Genomic DNA, 24,122 nt, shown 5'->3' with positions numbered 1-24,122 from the left:
ATCTCTCCAGTCTTCTAACATGCAACAATCCATCACGCTCCTTAAGATCCCAAAACTCTGCACTTCTAGTAGTTCCTAGAATATTAAAGTCGACTAAAGGTGGAAGAACATTCTCACATTTAGCTCCTAAACTTTGGAATAGTCTTCCTGACAGTGTTCGGGGCTCAGACATAACACACATCACATCATAACCTTGTGCTCCAGAACATCTGATCACATGCACATGATCAACTAGTGCTGTTAATATCATGAATATTACAGCTACACTAATTCCTCTTCGCTGCTTCTCTTTCTCTCCCCATCCCAAAGGCATCCTGAGGTTGCTCCAGCCCCAGTCACGTCCCACTTTATGAAGATTATGGACCTTTAAAGAAGTAGATGACGACCCCACAAACATCCCGAACCATCTAGAGATGTACCAGCTTCATTTGGATCTCACTTCATGTAGAGTTTGTACATTAGACCTCTTTGAGTGTTTAAAGGCTCTGGCATGGAGAAGCTGATGTTGGATCTGTGATGATCTCAGATGGTGACCTATTTTATGAGTTGCTCAGTAGCTCCTAGTTCCACAAAAACAACTGACTATAAGAGTGTAGAAAGAACATTATGCATAATCACACACTCCAGTGCTCATGTTAGTTCTCACTCTCTAGTGTTCTGTATTGTTGAAAGACTATAATCACACTCTTGATGTCACCCAAATGAGGATGGGTTCCACTTTTGAGTCTGGTTCCTCTCAGGGTTTCTTCCTCATAACATCTAAGGGGGTTAACTCAAATTCTGTAAAGCTGCTTTGAGACGATGTCCGTTGTGAAAAGTGCTATAGAAATAAATTTGACTTGACTTGTGTTTCTTAAATTCAGACATTTGTTAAAGTATGTTTAAATAAGTAGAAGAGTTAAGTAGAATACTGTATATCTTTAAAAAATTAGATACATGTAAAACACACACACACACACACACACACACACACACACACACACACACACACACACACACATCTGCATTAACCAAATGGGGTCTAACAAATGTAAACTTTTTTTCCCTCAAATTTATTTCCATTCATTTAATTTTATTTAAGTTATTTAATCAATTACTCAAATGAATCAATATAATAAAAAAGTGTATTGCGTTAATTTGATTAATTTTATTTTTTATTTTATTAAAAATTCCAAGCAGGGATTTTATTTAAAATTGTTTGAAAACTGCCGATGTTCAAACATGTTAATAATAATGAAAGAAATTACAAGCAATTTTGTTTTGCATTTCTATCCCCTAACTGTACTAAAATTAAACAGAGATAGATAGATAGATAGATAGATAGATAGATAGATAGATAGATAGATAGATAGATAGATAGATAGATAGATAGATAGATAGATAGATAGATAGATAGATAGATAGATAGATAGATAGATAGATAGATAGATAGATAGATAGATAGATAGATAGATCGGTCTGTTGGTGGCTTCATCTTTAAACATGACATTTAAAAACTACTTTATAAATTTTTTTAATAAATTTAATGTACAATATCCAAATTGTGACCCTTTCTGCCTTCCACCGTACACACACTTAAACATCCGCATTCATCTGCATCATGACTCCCTCCACCTTCACGTCTTGAACACCAAACGGATCATTTCACATTTTAATTAAGCGAAATGCACTTCCTGACAACCTGCTTGCATCATGAATTCCCTGGAAACATCTCCTGCATGCTGCTGTAACCCGCACTCGCGCCCACTGTATATTACCTTCACTTGTTTAGCTCAGCATAACGAGAAGAAACGTGGGTGGGCGTGGTCTAGTTATTGGCCGCGCCCATAACAACACAGCATATAACATGAACATAAAAAATAAAGTAGGAAACCGAATGTCCATGAACATGTAGCAACGTATGTACACTCAGGAATAAGGGGGAAAAAATAATTAAGCTTTTTATTCAGACCATCATGATCATGATGTATTTCTGTGTGACCATGTCCACTGTCCCTGTAAAGCTGCCCACTGTTTAACATGTCAACTGTCCCTGTAAAGCTGCCCACTGTTTAACATGTCCACTGTCTCTGTAAAGCCGCTCACTGTTTAACATGTCGACTGTCCCTGTAAAGCTGCCCACTGTTTAACATGTCCACTGTCCCTGTAAAGCTGCCCACTGTTTAACATGTCCACTGTCTCTGTAACGCCGCCCACTGTTTAACATGTCCACCGTCTCTGTTAAGTTGTTCACTGTTTAACATGTCCACTGTCCCTGTAAAGCTGCCCACTGTTTAACATGTCCACTGTCCCTGTAAAGCCGCTCACTGTTTAACATGTCCACCGTCTCTGTAAAGCTGCCCACTGTTTACCATATCCACTGTCTCTGTAAAGCCGCCCACTGTTTAACATGTCCACCGTCTCTGTAAAGCTGCCCACTGTTTAACATGTCCACTGTCCCTGTAAAGCTGCAAACTGTTTAACATGTCCACTGTCCCTATAAAGCCGCTCACTGTTTAACATGGCCAGTGTCCCTGTAAAGCTGCCCACTGTTTAACATGTCCACTGTCTCTGTAAAGCCGCTCACTGTTTAACATGTCCACTGTCCCTGTAAAGCTGCCCACTGTTTAACATGTCCACTGTCCCTGTAAAGCTGCCCACTGTTTAACATGTCCACTGTCCCTGTAAAGCTGCTCACTGTTTAACATGTCCACCGTCTCTGTAAAGCTGCCCACTGTTTACCATATCCACTGTCTCTGTAAAGCCGCCCAATGTTTAACATGTCCACTGTCTCTGTTAAGTTGTCCACTGTTTAACATGTCCACTGTCCCTGTAAAGCTGCAAACTGTTTAACATGTCCTCTGTCCCTATAAAGCCGCTCACTGTTTAACATGGCCAGTGTCCCTGTAAAGCTGCCCACGGTTTAACATGTCCACTGTCTCTGTAAAGCCGCTCACTGTTTAACATGTCCACTGTCTCTGTTAAGTTGTCCACTGTTTAACATGTCCACTGTCCCTGTAAAGCTGCAAACTGTTTAACATGTCCACTGTCCCTATAAAGCCGCTCACTGTTTAACATGGCCAGTGTCCCTGTAAAGCCGCCCACTGTTTAACATGTCCACTGTCTCTGTAAAGCCGCCACTGTTTAACATGTCCACTGTCCCTGTAAAGCTGCCCACTGTTTAACATGTCCACTGTCCCTGTAAAGGTTGCCCACTGTTTAACATGTCCACTGTCCCTGTAAAGCCGCCCACTGTTTAACATGTCCACTGTCTCTGTAAAGCTGCCCACTGTTTACCATATCCACTGTCTCTGTAAAGCCGCCCACTGTTTAACATATTCACCGTCTCTGTTAAGCTGCCCACTGTTTAACATGTCCACTGTCCCTATAAAGCCGCTCACTGTTTAACATGGCCAGTGTCCCTGTAAAGCTGCCCACTGTTTAACATGTCCCTATAAAGCCGCTCACTGTTTAACATGGCCAGTGTCCCTGTAAAGCTGCCCACTGTTTAACATGTCCAATGTCTCTGTAAACCTGCTCACTGTTTAACATGTCCACTGTCCCTGTAAAGCTGCCCACTGTTTAACATGTCCACTGTCCCTGTAAAGCTGCCCACTGTATAACATGTCCACTGTCTCTGTTAAGCTGTCCACTGTTTAACATGTCCACTGTCCCTGTAAAGCTGTCCACTGTTTAACATGTCCACTGTCCCTATAAAGCCGCTCACTGTTTAACATGGCCAGTGTCCCTGTAAAGCTGCCCACTGTTTAACATGTCCACTGTCCCTGTAAAGCCACTCACTGTTTAACATGTCCACTGTCCCTGTAAAGCCGCCCACCGTTTAACATGTCCACTGTCTCTGTAAAGCTGAACATGCCCACTGTTGAAAATGTCATAGAAATGAAAATTATTTAATTTAACTGAATTATTAAAAATGCTATAGAAATAAAATGTTATTAAACTGTAATCAATAAGAAACAGATGTGATGCAGAAAACAAAATCAGGATGTGTGGATTTAATTGGATTTTTTGACACTAATGGTTCATTCGTACGTGTAAAATTAAAAAGCAAAGTAAAATGCTATATTTTATTGCTTCTTCATGCTCAGATGCAGGGAAAAAAATGGATAAAATGGTTATAAACTTAAAATTTCACAATTTACTGCATATGTTTGTTTTCTTGAGTTCTATGAGCACATAACTTTTCCGTATCCTTTCTTTCTTCCATTTGCATTATTGACTGTTGATAACCTCAATGACAGGACTATAATGAAGGGACGTTCAGTGTTGAGAATGAAGAACGGTTCTTATAGTAGTTAATTTATGATGCTAAAACTGCTGCTGGATGATTCACAGAGAAAGAACACACATTTGGCAGAGTGTATCTCAGACACAATGCTGGAGTTATGCTTCATTGTCCAAATTATTTAAAACAGGAATCCAGGGACTATAAATAGACACAGGAGTTTGATTGGAAGTCGTCAGAGGAATTTTCAAACTAATTTTGAAAACACGCTCATTAAATCCAGCTGTGTTCCAGTTTATCTTAAATAAATACATTAAAATCAAGAGACAGTGTTTGTGAGTTCATTTTGATTCTGTGGGCTTAAACACAGCAGAGTGAGTGAGAGAGTGAGTGAGTGAGTGAGTGAGTGAGTGAGTGAGTGAGTGAAAAAGAGAATGAATAAGTGAATGAGTGAGAGAGAGAGAGAGAGAGAGAGAGAGAGTGATTTATGATGGTAAAATGCTGGTCTGTATTTCTGTAAAGCTGCTTTGGGACGAAGTTAAACCTGATGTACAAACTGAACTGAACTTTTTAAAAATGGTTGTGAGGCTCATGTGCTTTTGACAATCAGTCCATCACGTTAACTACTGAACACAGGGCATGAAGATTCTATCGATGTAGATGCATTTTACACTTGGACAGAATGTGGATTAATTCCGAGAAGAAGGTCACCTCACTCTCACTCTCAGTATAAAAGAAGTAAACTGTACATTCTGTACATTTAAAAATGAGACACATTGGATAGATCTTCAGCAGGTCAACAAAAAATAAATCATTAGAATAGATCTCCCACAAATAAACTGTTTCAGCATTACGTTGCTCCTGTACATAAAGCGAGCTCCATCAAAACATGGTGTATGAAGGTTGGAGTGGAAAAACTCAAGTGTCCTCACACAATGTACTGGAACACCGACTAAACCCCAGACCTTTCTTAAATAACATCAGTGCCTGATCTCATTAATGACCTTGTAGATAAACTAATCCCCACAGCCACGGCCCAATATTGGAACAACTTTGCAGAAGAGTGTAACTTATTATAATAGGAATGACTACTCTAAAATATATCCAAGTTTCATTTCTAAAATATTGTCCCTGGAGGAGATATAATATGATGATTGCTGAAATTTGAGGGGTGTACTTACTTTTATTAGATACACTATATAATGTTTTAACGTTTGAAATAAAAAAATAAAATGCAGACATTTTCACACAAAACAAGTATTTTATTCAATTGTGAGTGAGAAAGAGAGCAAAGGAAAGGGAAGGAGAGAAAGAGAAAGAGGGAGAGAGAAGAGAGGTAAAAAGCAAGGGAGGTACTGTAGAGGTAGAGAGAAAAGATGAGAAGATGATGAGACGATGAGAAGTGGATATGTCTTTATCCACATGCTGCACATATAACGCTAAATGCACTGCGCAAATGGGTACACACACACACACACACACACACACACACACACACACACACACACACACACACACACACATGTGTGTATATTAATGTAGAAAAAAACAGTTGCACCATGAACTTGAAGGCTATAATAAGCTGAACTGGCTAAATTGACGCTACAGAAGCTCTGATTTCTCCTGTGTGGCTCTCGCTGCATGAATGTCTCAAACACACAGCGGTTTCCATGGCAACCGAAGAGGAAAGAAATGCAGCTAGGAGACGGGCGATTGAAATATGTCACCGAAACACCATCGAAATGATTTATCACCATCGTGGAAAAAAAAATTTGTGCCCACACACACACACACACACACACACACACACACACACACACACACACACACACACACACACTTTTGTCTTAGCATTCTATTAAGATGATTCTTTGTTGATGTTATGTCTATGCCAAAATCTAATTTTTAGTAACAGAAACTAACCCTTTTGGCTCTTTTAGTCTTTTTTAGTGCAGTTTTAGTGAAAATTAAAAAAAAAAAATACACGGGTATAAAAAGGTAAAAAAAGCTCAGCCAAGTCTTTAAATCCAGTAAATCACTTCATTACACTTTATAAAGTATCAATTTGTACAAATCTGTGTGTGCACGCGCCCAGACACACACACACACACACACACACACACACACAATTAGGTCTTTAATGCCAACTTTCATGCTTGGTGGTTTCTGATTAGACATTCCAGCCCAAGTCAAAGACCTTGTGCAGCATTTCTCTATAAGCAAGACACATGAGAAATAGCATGGAGAGGAAAACTCCATCTGACAATACACAACCGTGGTGCACTCGATTATTTATCTACATTTACACACTATCATCATCAAAATAGTCCCTTTGCACAGACAATAGAGCACTCATAGCATTTCTGCCTTTTCTGGAATGTGTCCTGGAAGACTTCTTTTAAAAGCATGTCAAGCACCTTTTGCTATTTTCGCTGGATCTCCACAGTGGTTTAAAAATGGCGACCTGTGAGCTGGATCGTCATCTTCAGGAATAGGGCGAAGTCTGCAGGAGCCAAATCTGGCGAGTATGGTGGGAAGTGAGATTGCGTAGTTTCCGGCGAGAAACCCGCATGTAAAAAGAGCTCTGTGACAGGGCGCGCACTTGGTCAGAATAGCAAACGTGGAAATGCATGTGGTCAGAATAGTACCAGTTGCACAGCTATACAAGAATGTTTTTTGGCACACGGACTTATGAAGGTCGGTGCCCCCTGTGACTGTGCGTGCAGCTTTGCGCTGCCATCTGTTGACGTGTTGCAAAACTAGTTTTGAAACTTTTGATAACAATAACAATAATAATCGTAATAATATAATCTGTGTTTTATAAAGTGCCATCAAAGGTTCCATAGCACATTGGATACTTAAGTACATTTGAAGGACAAAACGTTTGTACTTTTACTTAAGTGAAAGTTTAAAGGGGACACTTTTACTTTCACTTGAGTCATATTTTAACTACTGTATCTCTACTTTTACACAACTACATGGTTTGTGCACTTCATTTACCACTGGTGATCAGTAAGACTTGTAGGGCTTTATAGGTCAGCATAAGAATATTTAAATCAATCTGGAATCTAACAGGGAGCCAAGGCATTGACTCCAAAACTGGATAAATCTGTTTACCAGACCTGGTCTTTGTCAGAATCCTAGCAGCAGGATTATTAACAACATGCAATTTGTTTCAGATTTTAAAACCTCAATAACAAAGCATTACAGTAGTGTATGTATGAATAAAACAAAAGCATTGATCCAATTTAAAGCAATGGAAAGGATAAAAAAAATGTCAAGGAAAAATTGCAAATGAAAAAATGAGGTGTTTTTTTCTGTATTCTTGACATGAAAGTCGAAGGTAAAGTTTGTGTCAAAAATTACCCCTAATTTTTTTAGTTTTGACTAAAACTCCCAAAAAAAAAACTTTTAAGGTTTGAAAACCATCTTAAATAGTTTGATAGTGTGAACCGATGAGCATCACCTCTATCTTAACACTATTAAGACAGTGGGAACTCCAGTGAGACATCCAAATTTTCTTCAAAAAAGGCAATGGCTGCATTATCGCTCGGTTTTCTCTGAATGTAAATCTGAGTGTGACTTTAAAGTAAAAATCAATTCATTAATTGATTAAAAATCTATATATTGCACTGCATTCATTCACTATGTATCTTTGCACTATTCATACTTATATTTATTATTGCAACTGTATATTCCACCCATATTTATTCTGTATATAATGTATCATACAAACATTCATATCAGTACATATGTAAATCATGTATATTTAAGAATGTTACCTTCTTCACGTCTTATTCACTGAACACTGTATACTGAATACTGTATATTACACTACAGACACCATTTCCTTTTACTTACTGCACCTTCTGAACATAAATCACTCATGCCTGTACATATGGACCCCATACCCTCATTTTTCCACATTGCTTTTTAGTGTAAAAAGGCCACTTATGCACTTCTGCTTACTATAATAACTGCATTCATTTGTACAATGACAATAAAGTTGAAACTAATTTAATCTAATCTGTAATCAATATAAACTTTTGAATACCTGGTCAATGAAGTCATGTGGCTCGGTAACGCAGGGATTTTAGAAACATGTCGAAAAACTTTGCAATCTCAATAGCATGAGGACTATTTTGGAATGAAGTTTCATAACGTCACATATACACAAAAACATGCTTCCGGAAAGAGTTACATATACACTATAGTGCCAAATGTATTGGGACACCTGACTTCTCGTCACATATGCGGTTCTTCTCCAAACTGTTTGCAGGCACACAATTGGAAAACTGAACTAGAAAACATTTACATTTATCCAGAGCAATTTACACCTAAGTAGGGGAGGATTAAGGGCCTTGCTCAAGGGCCCAGCAGTCACAGCTTGGTGGTGGTGGGATTTTAACCTGTGACCTTCCAATCCAAAGTCCAATGCCTTAACCACTGAGCTACCACCTCCACGAGACCCAAAAACTGTGCATGACAAGCATGACAATGCCCCTAAAGCCAGCTCCAAGATAATATGCTTGACAAGGGTTGGAAAATCTTCTGCAATAGAGCTCCAACCCTATTGCACTTACGAAGAGGAACACTAAATGAGCACAAATCTCCACAAAGATCTAGTGGAACATCCTCCCAGAAAAGTGGAAAGCAAAAGGAAATTAAATGTGATATGAGATGATCAAAAAAAGCACACACAGGTCAGGTGTCCACAAAACTTTAGCCAGAGTATTGGATTAAAAAAACTTTTTTAAATACAAATGCTATATTAAATAGCATTTTTGTACAGACAGAGGTGGGTGTGGTAAGTGGGAAGTGTAGAACATGATATGAAGTGAAAGTAATATATTGCTATGTGAATGTATAGAAGGTGTGTTTCTTCTTAATAGAAGATCAAGACATATTTTCTGTATCTTGACAATAGTCAGGTTGGATTATTGTACCTCGCTCCTGGTAGATCATCTACTTTATCTTCTAGTGTATACACTACAGCTGATTCAAAGTGAGAAAAATGCACCTGACTTGAAGGCAAATGTTTATCCCCACTGCACTGTATACTACAAATTGTCTCGACTTGTCCTGTTGTCCCTCAAGACCTCAGTAAGACTTTTTGTTCTTTCTCTGTTCTGGCACAAATGTATTCCTTTTTCTGATCAGTCACCTAAGGCTCTACCACTGAGTGTCTTATCAATGCTGAGGGTGAGCTAAAGTGTCTTCTCATCAATGCACTTTTATTGCACCTTTTACACCTCAGCTTTGTTAAATACTCCATTCTCATTGGTCAGACAGTTTCAATTAAATTAAACTATAGTAGCAGTAGCCTTTCTCTGACAGGAATAAAGATCAGAATCATTGGCTTACATTTTAATCTATTTTTTCCCATGATGTCCATATGTACTGAATTATTCCCAATAGTTTATTACATTTATTTAATAGTTTATTCTCTCTAGTGTGCTTATACAAGGAGCAGTACCACCAAGTGTAAGTTCACATTGAAGTTTCTATCAAATCAGATTTTATCTGTTACATTTCCTTTGTCCAGGACTGTGGGCTTTTTTTTTGTTGCAAAAACTCAATGTTGTCTGAAGCTGTTGCTTTAACCAATCAGATTTCGAGTTGCCGACACCATGGCCATCTAGCTGGCACCCAAACACGGCATTTTCACGCCCTTTGATCGAGTAAAAAACTGCACCAGTCCAATCTCTCAAACTGCATCTGTATCAAATTGAACAAGCTCAAGTATATTCATGCTGATTTAATAGCTTTTGTTTCATTCTACAAAGACTGACAGAGTAGAAGAAATCAATTTGGTCACAGAAACAATTGCAAGGACATTTACAAGACAGACTTTTCAAGAAAGGTCTGAGGAAAGGTCGCCAAAACAGTGTGGGCGGTGCTGCTGTGGCTAGAGTGAAAGGAGAGAATCCTGCTCATTGGGTTTCTTGCTTTAGTAATGACTTTCATTCTCACTGTATGAGATTCCTGTCTGTGATGCAGCGCTCTCTGTTCTACTGTGCTTCTCTATAATATTGATGGTTTCTGTAGCCATGGCTTCAACATGAAGGAATTAAGAGCTGGATCGATTCATGTGTAAGGACCAGGTGTGAAATGCACATGTCTGTCAATGCCAAACTAACTTTTTTATACTGTACAAGATCCTCATGGCTCAGTGGTTACATGATGCTAAGTGGTAGACTAGACATCAGTATGCCATGAGCAGACATATACAGACTTATGTAATTAATGAAACTCCAAGAAAAAGAAGCTTTGTGCCATTTTTGAAGCGAAATAAATGCTCGTAGCAAGCTAAGCCATTTCTCCTTCCTAACTGCCTGTAAGCACAAACCCCTTCTGCTGGCTTGGAAAGAGCTCTGATTCTATAGCATGCAATAAGAAACTTTATGGGCATTTGTTATTGGTGACTCTCGTTACAATACAAGCTCTATACAATTTCTGATCATGCGCTTGCCTATGCTAATTGTGCACACTTTTTAATGACAACAGATTAGACTGGGGTACTTGCTGTAAAATGGACCTGCCACATGCTTCAATTCAACTCAATTCATTTTCATTCGTAGAGCGGTTTTAACAATAGACATTGTCTATAAGCAGCTTTACAGAGATAAAGTTTATATTGTATAAAGTTGTATAAAAGTTCAGTTCCTACACCAATCAGACAACATTATGAGTGGTGAGGTGAATAACACTGATTATCTCTTTATTATGGCACCTGTTGGTGGGTGGGATATATTAAAAAACAAATGCATATTCTGTCCTCAAAGTTGTTTTAGAAGCAGGAAAAATGGACAAGCGAGTTTGATGAGGGCCAAATTGTGACATCTAAACGACTGGGTCAGAGCATCTTCAAAACTGCAGCTCTTGTGGATGTTCCTGGTCTGCAGTGGCAGGTATCTATCAAAAGTGCTCCTAAGAAGGAACAGTGGTGAACGCAGGGTCACGGGCGGCCGAGGCTCATTGAAGCATGTGGGAAACGAAGGCTGGTCCGTGTGGTCCATTACAACAGACGAGCTCCTGTAGCTCAATTTGCTCAATAAGGTTGTTTGATGGGTCAAAGCTGTTTTGGCAGCAAAAAGGGGTTCAACACAATATTAGTTATATAATAATATAAGTTATATAATATAAGTTTATCCCTAATGAGCAATCCAGTATTGACTACAGCAAACTCCCTGAGACTTCATGAGGAAGAAACTTCAAAGGAACCAGACTCCAAAGGGAACCCATCCTCATCCTCAACACTGAGTAACCAACTTCTGAATTTAATTTAGATAGAAAGCGAGTTTGTTTTCCACCTCTGATTCTCTATCCATCTTTCTCTGTCAAAGAGCAAAAAATCAAAGAGTTGTCAACAACTGGTGAAAAGGGTTTTTTTTTTTTTTTGCATGCACACTTTTTTTTACATAATTTTTTTTTTATATTTTTTTCTCTTTAGGAAAAGTTCAGGGATTTCAAAAGCCAAGTTCATAGAGAAGGTCTGCGCTAATCGAAATTCTGCTTCCTCTACACTGTGCTATAAATTGCATAATTTTCTGATTCAGTCAGCACTGCAGCTCAGGGTGGGGGGGTTTGACCATAAAAGGCACGCAGGATCTTCTTAACACACAATTCAATTCTTGAAGAACTGTAAATGCAGGCTGGCGAAACCCATCCGGGGCACAACGTTTCTCTTTTTCAGAGGAAATTTTAAAAGAAACTGTTCAGAACATCAGTTAAGAAGGCAGATGTTTGGAAGGTGAGTGAGGAATGAGGGTCAATAAGGTGTTGTGTATATACATCAGATCAGAAAGTTCACACCAGGTTCACATGATACGAGGTATAAATCCTACAGCAGGTGTGTTTAATCTTTTCCACAAAGGGCCGATGTGGGTGCAGGTTTTTTAACTAAGCAAGTCCAAACCAAATTCTACATGATTAAATCTAATCATCTAATCGAGTTTTATTTTAAATAACCATCAGGTGTGGCGTTTGATTGGTTGGGATGAAAAACTTGCACCCACACCGGCCCTTTGTGGAAAAGGCACACTTTTGAAAACTACATTAATTTGAAAAATATTATGGTTTATTGGTTAGTGTTCAGGAGGGCGGGGGTTTAAGTCCCGGTATTGCCAAGTTACCACTCTTGGGGCCCTTGAGCAAAACCCATAACACAGGGGTGCTCTATAGTGGCTGATCCTAGCTTCTTAACATCACTGGAATATTTTCAAAGAAAGAATTTCTTTTTCTTTCTTTCTTTCTTTTCTTTTCTTTCTTTCTTTCTTTCTTTCTTTCTTTCTTTGTCTGTATTTTGCCATTTACACACAAAGTACCTCATTACAGCATCAAGACAAAAGAATGAATATTCCAAAAGAATGAATATTAAAACATCAAAAGTCTCATCAGACTCAACATGAGGCATGTAAAAGAATGATAACAAAATGAAAACAGACACAACAAGTACACAGTTAAAAACCCAAAACAAAACACATTCAACATACACACACACACTTTCACAGTCATGCATGACAATCTTCAAGTTAAGAAGCAAAAGCAAAAAAACCTGGTGATGGAGTATAGTAATGAGTCCATGCAGGAAAATAAACAAAAGTCTTGGCACTCACCATGAACTGCACGTTGTCAAAGCCGTTGGCCAACAAGTGGTTCTCGTACTGGACAAGGCCGATGTTGTCGAGCCACTGACCCACGGACTGCACAGGGCATCGCGGCCCTATGAGCGGGTGCAGAGGGAGACGTTTGAGCAGTGAGTAGCCATCCACACGGTAGCACCGGCAGTCCGGCTGCGACAGCTGGCACTGCCACATCATGTTCCGTGCAAAGTGGCTGTCAAACGATCCCGCCATGCTCCAGTAAAAAAACAAGTGTTGGGATAAAGGGGGTGGATGATAGAAGGAGTGCGGAGATGAGGATAGGATAAATCAGAGAAAAACAGAGCAGAAAGGTGGAAAAAATTAAATAATTAAAAAGACCAGCGGGGTGATATATAAAGAATATAAGAAGCGCAGGAAGAGAAGCAAAACTAACACGGAGATAAGTAGGGAAAAAAAAACAAAAAAAAAGACTGTGGTGGGAGAAAAGAGGGAGAAGGATGAGAGGAATGATAGAGGGATGGAAGGGCAGAGGGAGAGGAAGAAAAGAGATGTCCTCTGTGAAGAATTGAGGGTCAGGGTCCAGTGATGAAAAAAGGCATGCTGAAGGATGGAAATTCCATCCACGAGGAGAACACTGCGGTGCTCAGAGGATGCTCCGCTTCCGTTCAGCTGTTGCTTCTTTTCGTCGTGTGTGTGTGTGTGTGTGTGTGTGTGTGTGTGTGTGTGTGTGTGTGAGAGAGAGAGAGAGAGAGAGAGAGAGAGAGAGAGAGAGAGATAGAGAGCGAGAGAGAGATAGAGAGAAAGAGAGAGTGCAGCTTGCCTGGTAGAATGCTCTTTATCAACTACACCCACACTCATCTGTATGCTTCTGCAGCCTGCTCCTGTGTTGCTCCCCCGCTCTCTCTCTCTCTCTTTCTCTCTCTCCGTCTCTCCCCTCTGTCTCTCTCTTCTTCTCTCCCTCCCTCCCTTCTGCTCTTCTCTCTCGCTTGCTCTGTGCTCCTCAGTACCTCACACTGCTGATAATAGGCATCAGATCAGCCACAGACTCTTTGTCTGAGCGCAAAGCTGCTGCGACTTCCTCCCACGCGATCGCACACACACACACACACACACACACACACACACACGCGCGCGCGCGCGCAGGGAGCGTTGGTAAGAGTTGGGTATAAAGGTAACATAAATAGCAATTTGTAAGAGTGAAAGTGTAATGAACGGCTACCAGGAGAAAGAAAAACAAAACATATAAGACATGATGAGAAGATAAGATAAGATAAGATAAGATAAGATAAGATAAGAGAAGAGAAGAGAAGAGAAGAGAAGAGAAGAGAAGAGAAGAGAAGAGAAGAGAAGAGAAAGGCTAGAAGGAGTCTAGTGGTAGCTCAGTGGTAAGACGGTGGACTTTCACCCCCAAGTTCTAAGCTGCCACAGCTGGAGCCCTTAATTCTCATCTGCTCAGTGTATAAATGAGATCATTGTAAGACGCTGCCAAATGCCATAAATGTAAATGTGGAGGTGAAGAAAAGAGAAGAGAAGAGAAGAGAAGAGAAGAGAAGAGAAGAGAAGAGAAGAGAAGAGAAGAGAAGAAAAGAGAAGAAAAGAGAAGACTAGAGGATAAGAGTCAGGCTCCTGTGTGAGATGTTCCTGCATGTATCTTCACCTGAACACTGTTCTGAGATCAACTTCTCTCCTAAACAAACCCATAAACTTCCTTCCTGTCTCCGCATTTCTCACTGTGACTGTGGCAGTGAAGAGGAGCTCGCAGTAACCATAGTTACATAGCAAAAAAAACCTCCCTACTGTGGCAGAGCTGAAGAGAAAGCTACATTTACAAGACTGCAGAGACACACACATACATACATACACACTGGCATACGAACACACATACACACAGACACACACCATCTCAACCACACACACATACACACAATATGTCAAATATGATGCTCCCAATGAACTGGGACACCCACACACACACACACACCCACACACAAATGTACACACACCTGTGTGGTCTTCATCATTCTCCTGGAGCTCTGTCCCGATCCCAGCACCAATGGAGCTCATGATTTTATCAATCTACAAAGATAAAAAAGAAAAATCAGATATTTACATAATACAGCAGTGTTATTTTGTTACCCCCCTCAGGGCAAATCCCTCTCCTTTATTTCCCCAATCCCACTTCCAATCCTCCCTCCTCTCATACACGTAATTATCAATTAAAAGCTGGATGAGAAAAAAAGGGCAGTTTTTAGAAAGAGGAATTCACTTGATTCTTTTTAGAGAAGAGTGTAATTCATTGTGTGACTGGGTATTGCACACACAAACACACACACACATATTCGCACACTCATTCACACCTCCGGGGTAATTTAGCACCGCCAATCCACCAACCAGGCTGTTTTTTGGGAAGGAATCGGAGACCCAAAGCCTGGAGCTGCCTGGAGATAATTACTGAATGTAGCTCCTCTACACCTGATGTGTCAGATCTTACATCCTGGCACAGTGATGAGAAGCTGGTCAGATACAAATGTAGAGCTTGTAAAGGTTCAGAGATACACCTTGGTGAAAAATCAGCAACCAAGAGCTGGAATAACTGAGGATGGCTGTATGAAACTGTATTAGCATTCAATTTTGGATCAGAAGGTCACGAGTTTAGTCCCCAGCCACACCAAGCTGCAACTCTTGAGCCCCTTAACCTCATTCATTCTCAGTTGTTTGAATGAGATAAATGTAAGTCGCTGTGGATAAGGGTGTCTAATGCCAAAAATGTAAATATATATGTACTGATCAGAAGGTCATGAGTTCAAATAGCAGCACCACCAAACTGCCACTGTTGAGCCTTCTTACTTGTATCATGAGATAATTGTAAGTCAATGTGGATAAGGGTGTCTAATGCCAAAATGTAAATATATATGTACTGATCAGAAGGTCATGAGTTCAAATAGCAGCACCACCAAACTGCCACTGTTGAGCCTTCTTACTTGTATCATGAGATAATTGTAAGTCAATGTGGATATGGGTGTCTGCCAAAACGTATAAATGTAATGTAGTTTTTATACACATTCGCAAACACACACACACACACACACACACACACACACACACACACACACACAAAAAAAAAAAAAAAAAAAAAAAAGTAAATGCCCTCTTGGCAAATCATGAATGAACTGTGATTCATATTTTTGGAAAGCTGAGTCAAATTTGACTTGTCACACCCAGACCTGTTTACTGCCAGACCTGCTGAATGAAAAAATCACTTAACCTTAGAACCAGTCTGACAAATTGAAGCACACTGAAAGATCTCAAAAAGCAAAACATGTTGCGATCTAAGGAAATTCAAGAAACAGAGTAATTGACAAGTATCAGTCTGGAAAGGGTTCAAAGCCTTTAATAAAGATTTGAGATTTCAGCAAACCATAGGGAGAGCCATTCTCCACATCTTGGGTTATGCAGCAGGACAATGTTCCAAAACACACCGGAAAGTTAACCTCTGAATGGTTCAAAAATGTTTTCAAACTGGCTTAGAAAAAGTCCGAACTTAATTCCGATTGAGATGCTGTGGCATGACCCTAATCACAAACTCATGCAGCTGTTGCTCCCAAGGCTGGTGCAACCAGTTATTAGTTTTAGGGATGATTACTTTTCCACATAGGGCAGGGTAGATTAGGGCAGCTTTTTGGCCCTTGATAAATAAAATCATAATTTAAAAACTGTTTTTACTCGGGTTATCTTTGTGTAATATTAAAATTTGATTGAAAATCCGAATCACTGAAGTGCCTTAAATATGCGAAAAAACAAAAAAATCATAAAGCTGAGGGGCGAATACTTTTTTACAACACTGTATCTACAGCTCTCAAACTGTAATATATTACATAGTACAAAATAGCATTAAATACAACTGAGCTAAAGGATAGCACGCTAGTCCATGCACCCTAGTCAGGTTTGTTGCTGTGTCTCAATAATGAAGATATTGAGTTATTGGGAAGAACATCATGTGATCGAATCCCAGCAGTGTCAGAGCAAAATCCTTAACCTGTAAAGTTTTCTGCATCAAATGCTTTTAAAAGCATCAGTGAAATGTACTGGATTCTGTGTTATTAAAGACGATGTAAATAATTACTTTCCTGTAAATATGTTTACAATTGTTTAACGTGTGCAGTTTACACTACTTTACAAGACGGTATCAAAAGGTTTTGAGATTCACTCTGTTTACACAAAAGTATTTTATCTACATTTCCACATTATCACTTTCAAAACAGTCCCCTTGCACAACAACACAGTCCTCCCAGCGTCCCTGCCACATCTGGAATGTGTCCTGGAAGTCTTCTTTTCAAAGCGTTTCAAACATTTTTTTGTTATTAGTGCTGCATCTCGCAATGGTGTCAAAACAGCAAAAAGTCAGATCTTCATGTAGAACACGAAGTCCGCAGAAGCCATATCTGGCGAGTAGGGTGGGTGCAGTAGTGAGATCATGTGGATTGTTTACCGACGATCATCATGCATGAGCTGCTCGAAACTTTTAAATCCCACCTCGTAATCATCCCTGTAAATGCCTACACAATTTAATATCAATTTTCTTACAGTGTATGATAAATAACATCTAATGTTCCTCAAAGGCCTGTATGTTACATTCTGCAACATTTTATTTCTATTATTTATAAAGTTTGCAATTAGAGCAACATACTGTCTTTAGACGTACCATGCTCCTGGTACTTCTGCTCACTGCGAGCACAATTTAATTCAATTCACATTTTAAACAGTGAATATTGTCCCAAAAATATCTTAACAGATATAAATAGATTACAAATATACATTTTAGCATTAAAAATTGTCTCTAATAAGTTTAAATTACAACAGCGACAGTTTCCAGGAAAATCTCTGTGAGATGTTATGAGAAAGAAACCTTAAGAAGAACCAGACTCTAAGGAACCCGTCCTCATCACCAAATGTCCATTAAATACAGTTCCATTATTGTTCACTGATTGACGCTTGAATGCAAAAAAACGTTGTATCCCAAATCTATTCTAACAAACTGTTTGTATACATTACAGTCATGTTTGTTGAGTTTACATTTTACGCCATTTTGCAGACGCCTTTTTCCAGTGCGACTAACAACCGAACATTTAAGCTTTAAGGGCCTTGCTCAAGGGCCCAGCAGTGGCAGCTTGGTGGTGCTGCAATTCGAACTTGTTGCCTCCAAAGTCCAATGTTTTAACCACTAAACTACCACCTCTCACTTAGATTCAAGATGCAAGCTGCTGAATACAATTGCAGTGAAATAAAAACCCGATCGGCCGCTTCGTAATTGTGCATCTTACATTCTGTGACCTTTTTTTAATTATTTATGAATGCTTTTTATATATACATTCATATAACATTATACTGTATATTTATATATTAAGAGTTTAACCTCCACAATAACCTCATGGATCATAATGAATGCCTGGTACAGTAATACAAGCGTTTTCAAAATGTAAACGTTTTTTCGTTTTTTCGCCTGATTAGGTTTGCATGGATAAGGAGAATTTTCATCGTTCCTTCCCACTCTAAACAGAAATGTGCCACAGCACCAATTCCATGTAGGTTTAGGACGGGAATATCAGATGCCAAATCGGCAAATAAATAAAAAAGCTCTTGCTTTCTAGCTTTTAGAGCAACTCTTTTGAAATTAAAATTATAAAACAATGCAGAAGCTCTGCTATGATCGGTGTATACATGGGTTTTTTTTATGCTTCACACTAGTTTGTAATGTAACATCTCAGACCAAAGTCTGCAGGACCTCCTTAAAAATTCCAACCCTGCTTCCATGCAAAGTAAATTAGATTCTATACTGCTCTAAAAGACTGTATTAAAGGCAGCCATAATAAATAAAGCTTTATTTTTTTGACTCTGGCTTTGTGTTTGTTTTTCTTTTAGTTATTGTAAATTATATTTTAATAATTAATATTTAAATAATACAAAAAACTAAATGAATATTAAAAAAAATTATTACATTAAAACAGTACAATAATTATAGTAAAGAGTGAAGTATACCTTATATTTATTATTCATATCAATTAATTAATCAAAAGTAAAAAAAAAAAGGGTTCTGGCTCTAATTAATTTTGCATTGTGTTTGATTTGTTTAAGTTATTGTAATTTATTTTGTAATAATTAGTATTAAAAATAAATAAATAAATACATGTAAAAAAATTTAAATATTAAAATAAATATAGTAAAGTATACTTAATATTTATTATTAATATCAATTAATGAATCAAAACATTTCTGATTACGTATATTTTTTGTTTGCTAATTTAAATTTTTGTGCATTTTATATTTTAAAAATAAAAACAATACATTTTCCTTCATTTCTGAGTTTGTTCTGCTTGTGGGTTCGATCCCTGACCCTGATTCTAGACAACTCTGAATTACTGTGCATTGATTTATTCCTTTCTTCTCAGCTTTTTTGACTGTTAATCAAAAAGTTAATAAAACGTCTTGCTTTTCGCATCATTAAATATTCACCACTTTTTCAGCCGGATGTTTAAGTCACTGATAATCTATTTCATTGATTATTATTTTCAATACACAGAAGGCTTGATTGTGAAGTACAATATGCATAATATACATAGATTTCCATTGAAGAAAACCTTTTCATATAATACACTGTATGGACAAAAGTATTTGGACACCCGAACTTTCCAGCCACATGTGGTTTTTCCACAAATTGTATATTGTTTTTGAATGGCATGACATTTTCCCTTCTAAACCTGTTCAAGCGAGACGCTGCCCCTGTGCACAAAGCCAGCTCCATGAAAATACTGTACTCTTTACATGGGTTGGAAGATCCACTAATTCTAGGGCAACATCTTTCCAGAAGAGTGGAGCTTATTATAACAGAAAATGGGGACTCAACGTGAAATGTTAAAAAAAAGCACTGGTCAGGTGTCCACAAACTTTTGTCCAAATGTATGTTAAAATGTTACACCATGGCACAATGCACCAAGTGTGACTTTCTTAAAAATGAAAGAACAATGAATGTCTTATTACCTCCTCCCACTCAGCTGTGAAGGATGGAGTGCGGTCCAGTCTGCTGGGGCTGTTCTGCCCTCGAGAATTCCGCTTTTCCTCCTCGATGGGTGAAGCTACCACCAAGTTGGAGTCAGACTTAGAAAGGCTTCTGGAAAGCTGGAGCTCGGGGACGTTCTTCATCATTCCGGAGCGCATCCTTCCGAGCGTGCACGCTCTCTCCTCGTAGACCCCGGTGATGTTACTCCCACCTTCTCCGCTCCGGTTCGCGTCGCTCTTCCCCTGCACTGACTGGTGCTGGTTGACCCGTGTGTGGAAGATGGTGCGGTACACTACCTGAGGTTTGGGTTCTTTGTAGATTTTTGGAGCGGGGAACGGGACGGAGTGGTTCGGGGCGAGCAACAGGTTGCCGTGCCGCTGCGGTGGATCCTTGCACACTTTGCTGTACAGCTGGTAGGGGTTGTCTGGGGACTCGCAGGCTGGAGATGAGCCATGCAGCAGGCCAGCAAACTGCTCGGGGACTCGGCTCTCCCTTCGATCGTCTTTCAGTGTGGACTCCTTCGGCTCCACCACCTCATCTGAGACAGGACAGAGACAAGATCATGCATACATTTGGATCTCAATCAATAAACACTGACGTAAAGAAAGACTTTATATAAACTTTCCTGGTGTGCTTTTGCATGCACATATTTATAAAAGAAATCTTGATGTGTTGAGACAAACCAGAAACATAAAAGCCGGGAGATTCTGTGTGCATCTAAATATTGAGAGAGTATTGTGTGTATATGTGTGTGTGTGTGTGTGTGTGTGTGTGTGTGTCCTCCTATGCGCTGACTGCAAACAAAGCTCAACAGCCTGATACAATACATGGACAAAAGTTTGTGGATACCTGACCATAAGATTAAGCTTTTTAAAACAGCCCATTCCACATTTAATCCCCATTTGCTGTTATAATAAGCTTTAATAAGCTATAATAAGGTTTTATCATTCAGGTAAAAAGAAAATTTCATGGTATCAAATCCTAAGTTGTCATATTACAATTTTGTGCCTCAAGCTTTTTTTAATTTTTTTTTTTTTTTTTCGGGTGTTACGTATGGCTGGAGAAGTCCAAAATACTTTAGTCCACATAGTGTACATGATGAAGGCATTTCTACATGCATTCTAAGGTTTCTTTCTGATTATTTCTTCATTTATAGTTTTGAGTACCTGTTAGTGTCTGTAGAATTTCACTCCATTCCCAAGTGACTCACACATCCACTTATTAATCAGCATAATGCATATCAAATTAATCACGCTTACAGCTTGCCAGTGACACCTCGCTGAGATTTAATGCTCACATGCCAAAGCGACAGAAGCAGCACGCTTCTACTATGTAATTGAAGTATATCGGAAGACTTCAGTTCACACCCTAGTTTCCTGATTTGTTTTGATTATTCATTAAACAATAAGTAACATTATTTAACATATCATTAACATAGATAAACTGAAAAAAGAATGTACACCCAACAACACTTTTTTTTTTATCAGGGCATAAATAGAAATTTGACATAGACATGGACTTTGGATCCGAAGGCTGAAGTTCAAATCCCAGCACCACCAAGTTGTCAATGCTGGGCCCTTAAACAAAGGCCCTTGATCAGTTGTAAGTCACTCTCTGGATAAGGGCATCTGCCGAATGCTATAAAAGCCAATGTAAATATAAATGAGAGGACATCTGATTGATTTAAGTCCAACTATTTTCTTGGAATATTGGCTGAAAAAAAAATCCTTCTCCAAATTCCAACAGGAATAAAAAAGCATACCATAATTTCCGGACTATAAAGCGCACCCATATATAAGCCACACCCACTGAATTTTACAAATATTTTTATTTTAAACATAAATAAGCTGCAGGTGTCTACACTGAAACTAATAAACTTTAGACAGGCTTTAACAAAAGACAGTGTCTGTTACACGGTGTAACGGGTGAAATATGTTGCGCTTCCTTTAAGAGCATAGCGGTATTTTGGGAATAGCCTGCCTCCGCATTTTTCCGCTATTACTGCATGTGTGCAAGGCCGAGGAATATGTCATTATTTTCTGATGCTCATTTCTAAGTTTCTTTGACTAACCCGTAACGCTGTTGCCAAGAAAAATAAAAAAGTACAAGTTTTGGAAACCTGTCTGTGCTTATATGATTTCTGTTGCAACTGGAGTTAGCGAGCTCTTCCTTCACCCAGACTCAACGCGTTACAACGGCTTGTATATAAACAGTAGCCGACCAAGAAAGTCATTGTTCACTGTCTTCCTCCTTCCTTTCACAACTATTTCTCTCGAGAGTTTTTCTTTTGGCATCGTCGTGCGTTTAAAAAACACCACTGGTGGAAGTTTTTTCTCCCAATGCCGTGCAGCTCAGAACACAGGTGAGGTGCGTTTTTTCATTTTTTTCATTTTCGGAAATTTCATTGGTCTAATGTTATGGGGTTCAGTTTTTTGGCTTGAAGTTTGTGAAACCGGGAAAAACCCCAGGAAAAATTAATAAATAAGCCGCTTCGTTGTTTAAGCCGCGGGGTTCAAAACGTGGGAAAAAAGAAGCGGCTTATAGTCCGAAACAAACGGTAACTTTGACTTTAGTTTGCAACTAAGAAGACTATAGACTGAAAACTCAAAATAACACTATAATATTTAGAGGTACAGTGCATGTAGGACGTTTTGGAGACAAGGTGAGGGAGGCGAGATTAAGATGGTTTGGACATGTGCAGAGGAGGGACATGGGGTATCAGTAGGAGAATGCTGAGGATGGAGCCACCAGGAAGGAGGAAAAAAAGGCAGCCAAGGAGGAGGTTTATGGATGTGGTGAGGGAAGACATGCAGGTAGTTGGTTTGAAAGAGACAGATGATCAGTTGTGGCGATCCCTAATGGGAGAAGAAGACGACTCTTGGATTCACACAGATAAGGATGGATTTCTCTTTTTGATTCTGTTTCCTCTTAAAGTTTCTTACATAATTCACTTATTTTAAAATTTTAGTTCTATAATAATTACATTCTGTAAAGCTGCGTTGAGACAGTGTCCATTGTGAAAAGCAGCAAAGAAATAAACTTGACAATTGAATTAATGCTGCACTGTAATTGATAGTTATTTATACATAAATCTTTTTTTTCACTACATTTAATATTTAGCTTTATATTATATTCATTTCAGAATTCTTTCATTTATCTGAGAACTTCTATAGTTTATTAGATTTTATTTTTAGATATTGAATTTTTGATTTAAACCAGTGTATTTTGTGTACCGTTACACCCCTAATAAATAAAGCAAAATAAAGGCTAAGTGATTGTGTGAAAAGATCACAATAAACTTGTCTTGTTGAAAAAAAATAAACAATGAAACTAAAAAGGCAGCATGTTCGGTCTCAAATGTGAACATTTCCTCTCGGCGGTAGTCCTGTGATCAAACTTTTGATATTAAAGACCAAATTACAGCAAAAAATAAATAAAAAAAATTTAGAACAGGATGGAAGGGGATAAGAGATGACACAGATAAATCCACCTTCACCACTTCACCAAAGTCCATCTGCCAGGAATGTTTTTGCCAAATTTCAACACAAAAAAAATCATTCATGCGATACTTACAATGCAAGAATACGATTTAGGATAAAATACAAATCCATGAGATTTAGCCACCGCCGTTCTCCTGTTTATGATGACTACCGGATTTATTCAAGAAATGAACAAACCTTTTTCCGCTTCTACAGATCTGTATAAGATCCTAAATGATCAATAATAAAACAACAGGCCTGGAGAGAAGACTCAGATACTTTAGACTGCATTGTTTAAAACTTGCTGTACGTTTTCTTTGGTCTGAAATTACTTCTGTCACTTCTTCATAGCGTGAAGGTTTCCTCCAAATCTAAATCTGTTCTGGTGCAGATAGTGGTGATCCAGGGCCAAGCAACATGAGCTGTCAAAGCAGACAACATGCTACACTAGAACACAGCGGTTCTGCGCACAGATACTAACACAATAACACCGTAGGAAACCCAAGCAACAGTCACCCCCGACACTGTATCATTCCAAATACTAATCCAAATCAATCCCACTCTAATGCTCAGATCAGGCAGATGAACTTTATTGAACCCGAATTGATTGACCGAGCAGCAAACCGTTAGAATATGATATCGAAATGTCTTTATTGTAGAGAATAATACAAGCAGTGAACAAGATTCACTTAATTAAATAATCAGACATGTTAACACATGAAAGAGCGACGTGTGTGCGGGCGTGTGCGTGTTTCAAT

General features: G+C 38.8%; 1 protein-coding gene across 6 annotated transcripts in view; it reads right to left on the bottom strand.

The window, feature by feature from the left end:
• The window catches only part of anks1b (ankyrin repeat and sterile alpha motif domain containing 1B), a 227,912-nt gene that overhangs the window by 60,961 nt on the left and 142,829 nt on the right, over positions 1–24,122 (bottom strand). For all 6 annotated transcript variants that reach the window (XM_046859927.1, XM_046859928.1, XM_046859929.1 and 3 more), the window contains 3 exons: positions 19,867–20,423; positions 14,835–14,907; positions 12,844–12,950 (listed from right to left, as the gene is read on the bottom strand). In XM_046859927.1, coding sequence (XP_046715883.1) covers positions 12,844–12,950; positions 14,835–14,907; positions 19,867–20,423 — 737 coding nt within the window. The remainder of the gene's footprint in view (positions 1–12,843; positions 12,951–14,834; positions 14,908–19,866; positions 20,424–24,122) is intronic.

Source organism: Silurus meridionalis, chromosome 10 (assembly GCF_014805685.1).
Source record: "Silurus meridionalis isolate SWU-2019-XX chromosome 10, ASM1480568v1, whole genome shotgun sequence".
Lineage (NCBI taxonomy): Eukaryota > Metazoa > Chordata > Actinopteri > Siluriformes > Siluridae > Silurus > Silurus meridionalis.
Note: the sequence above shows the minus strand (reverse complement) of the source record. Positions and strands in the feature narration are given on the sequence as shown.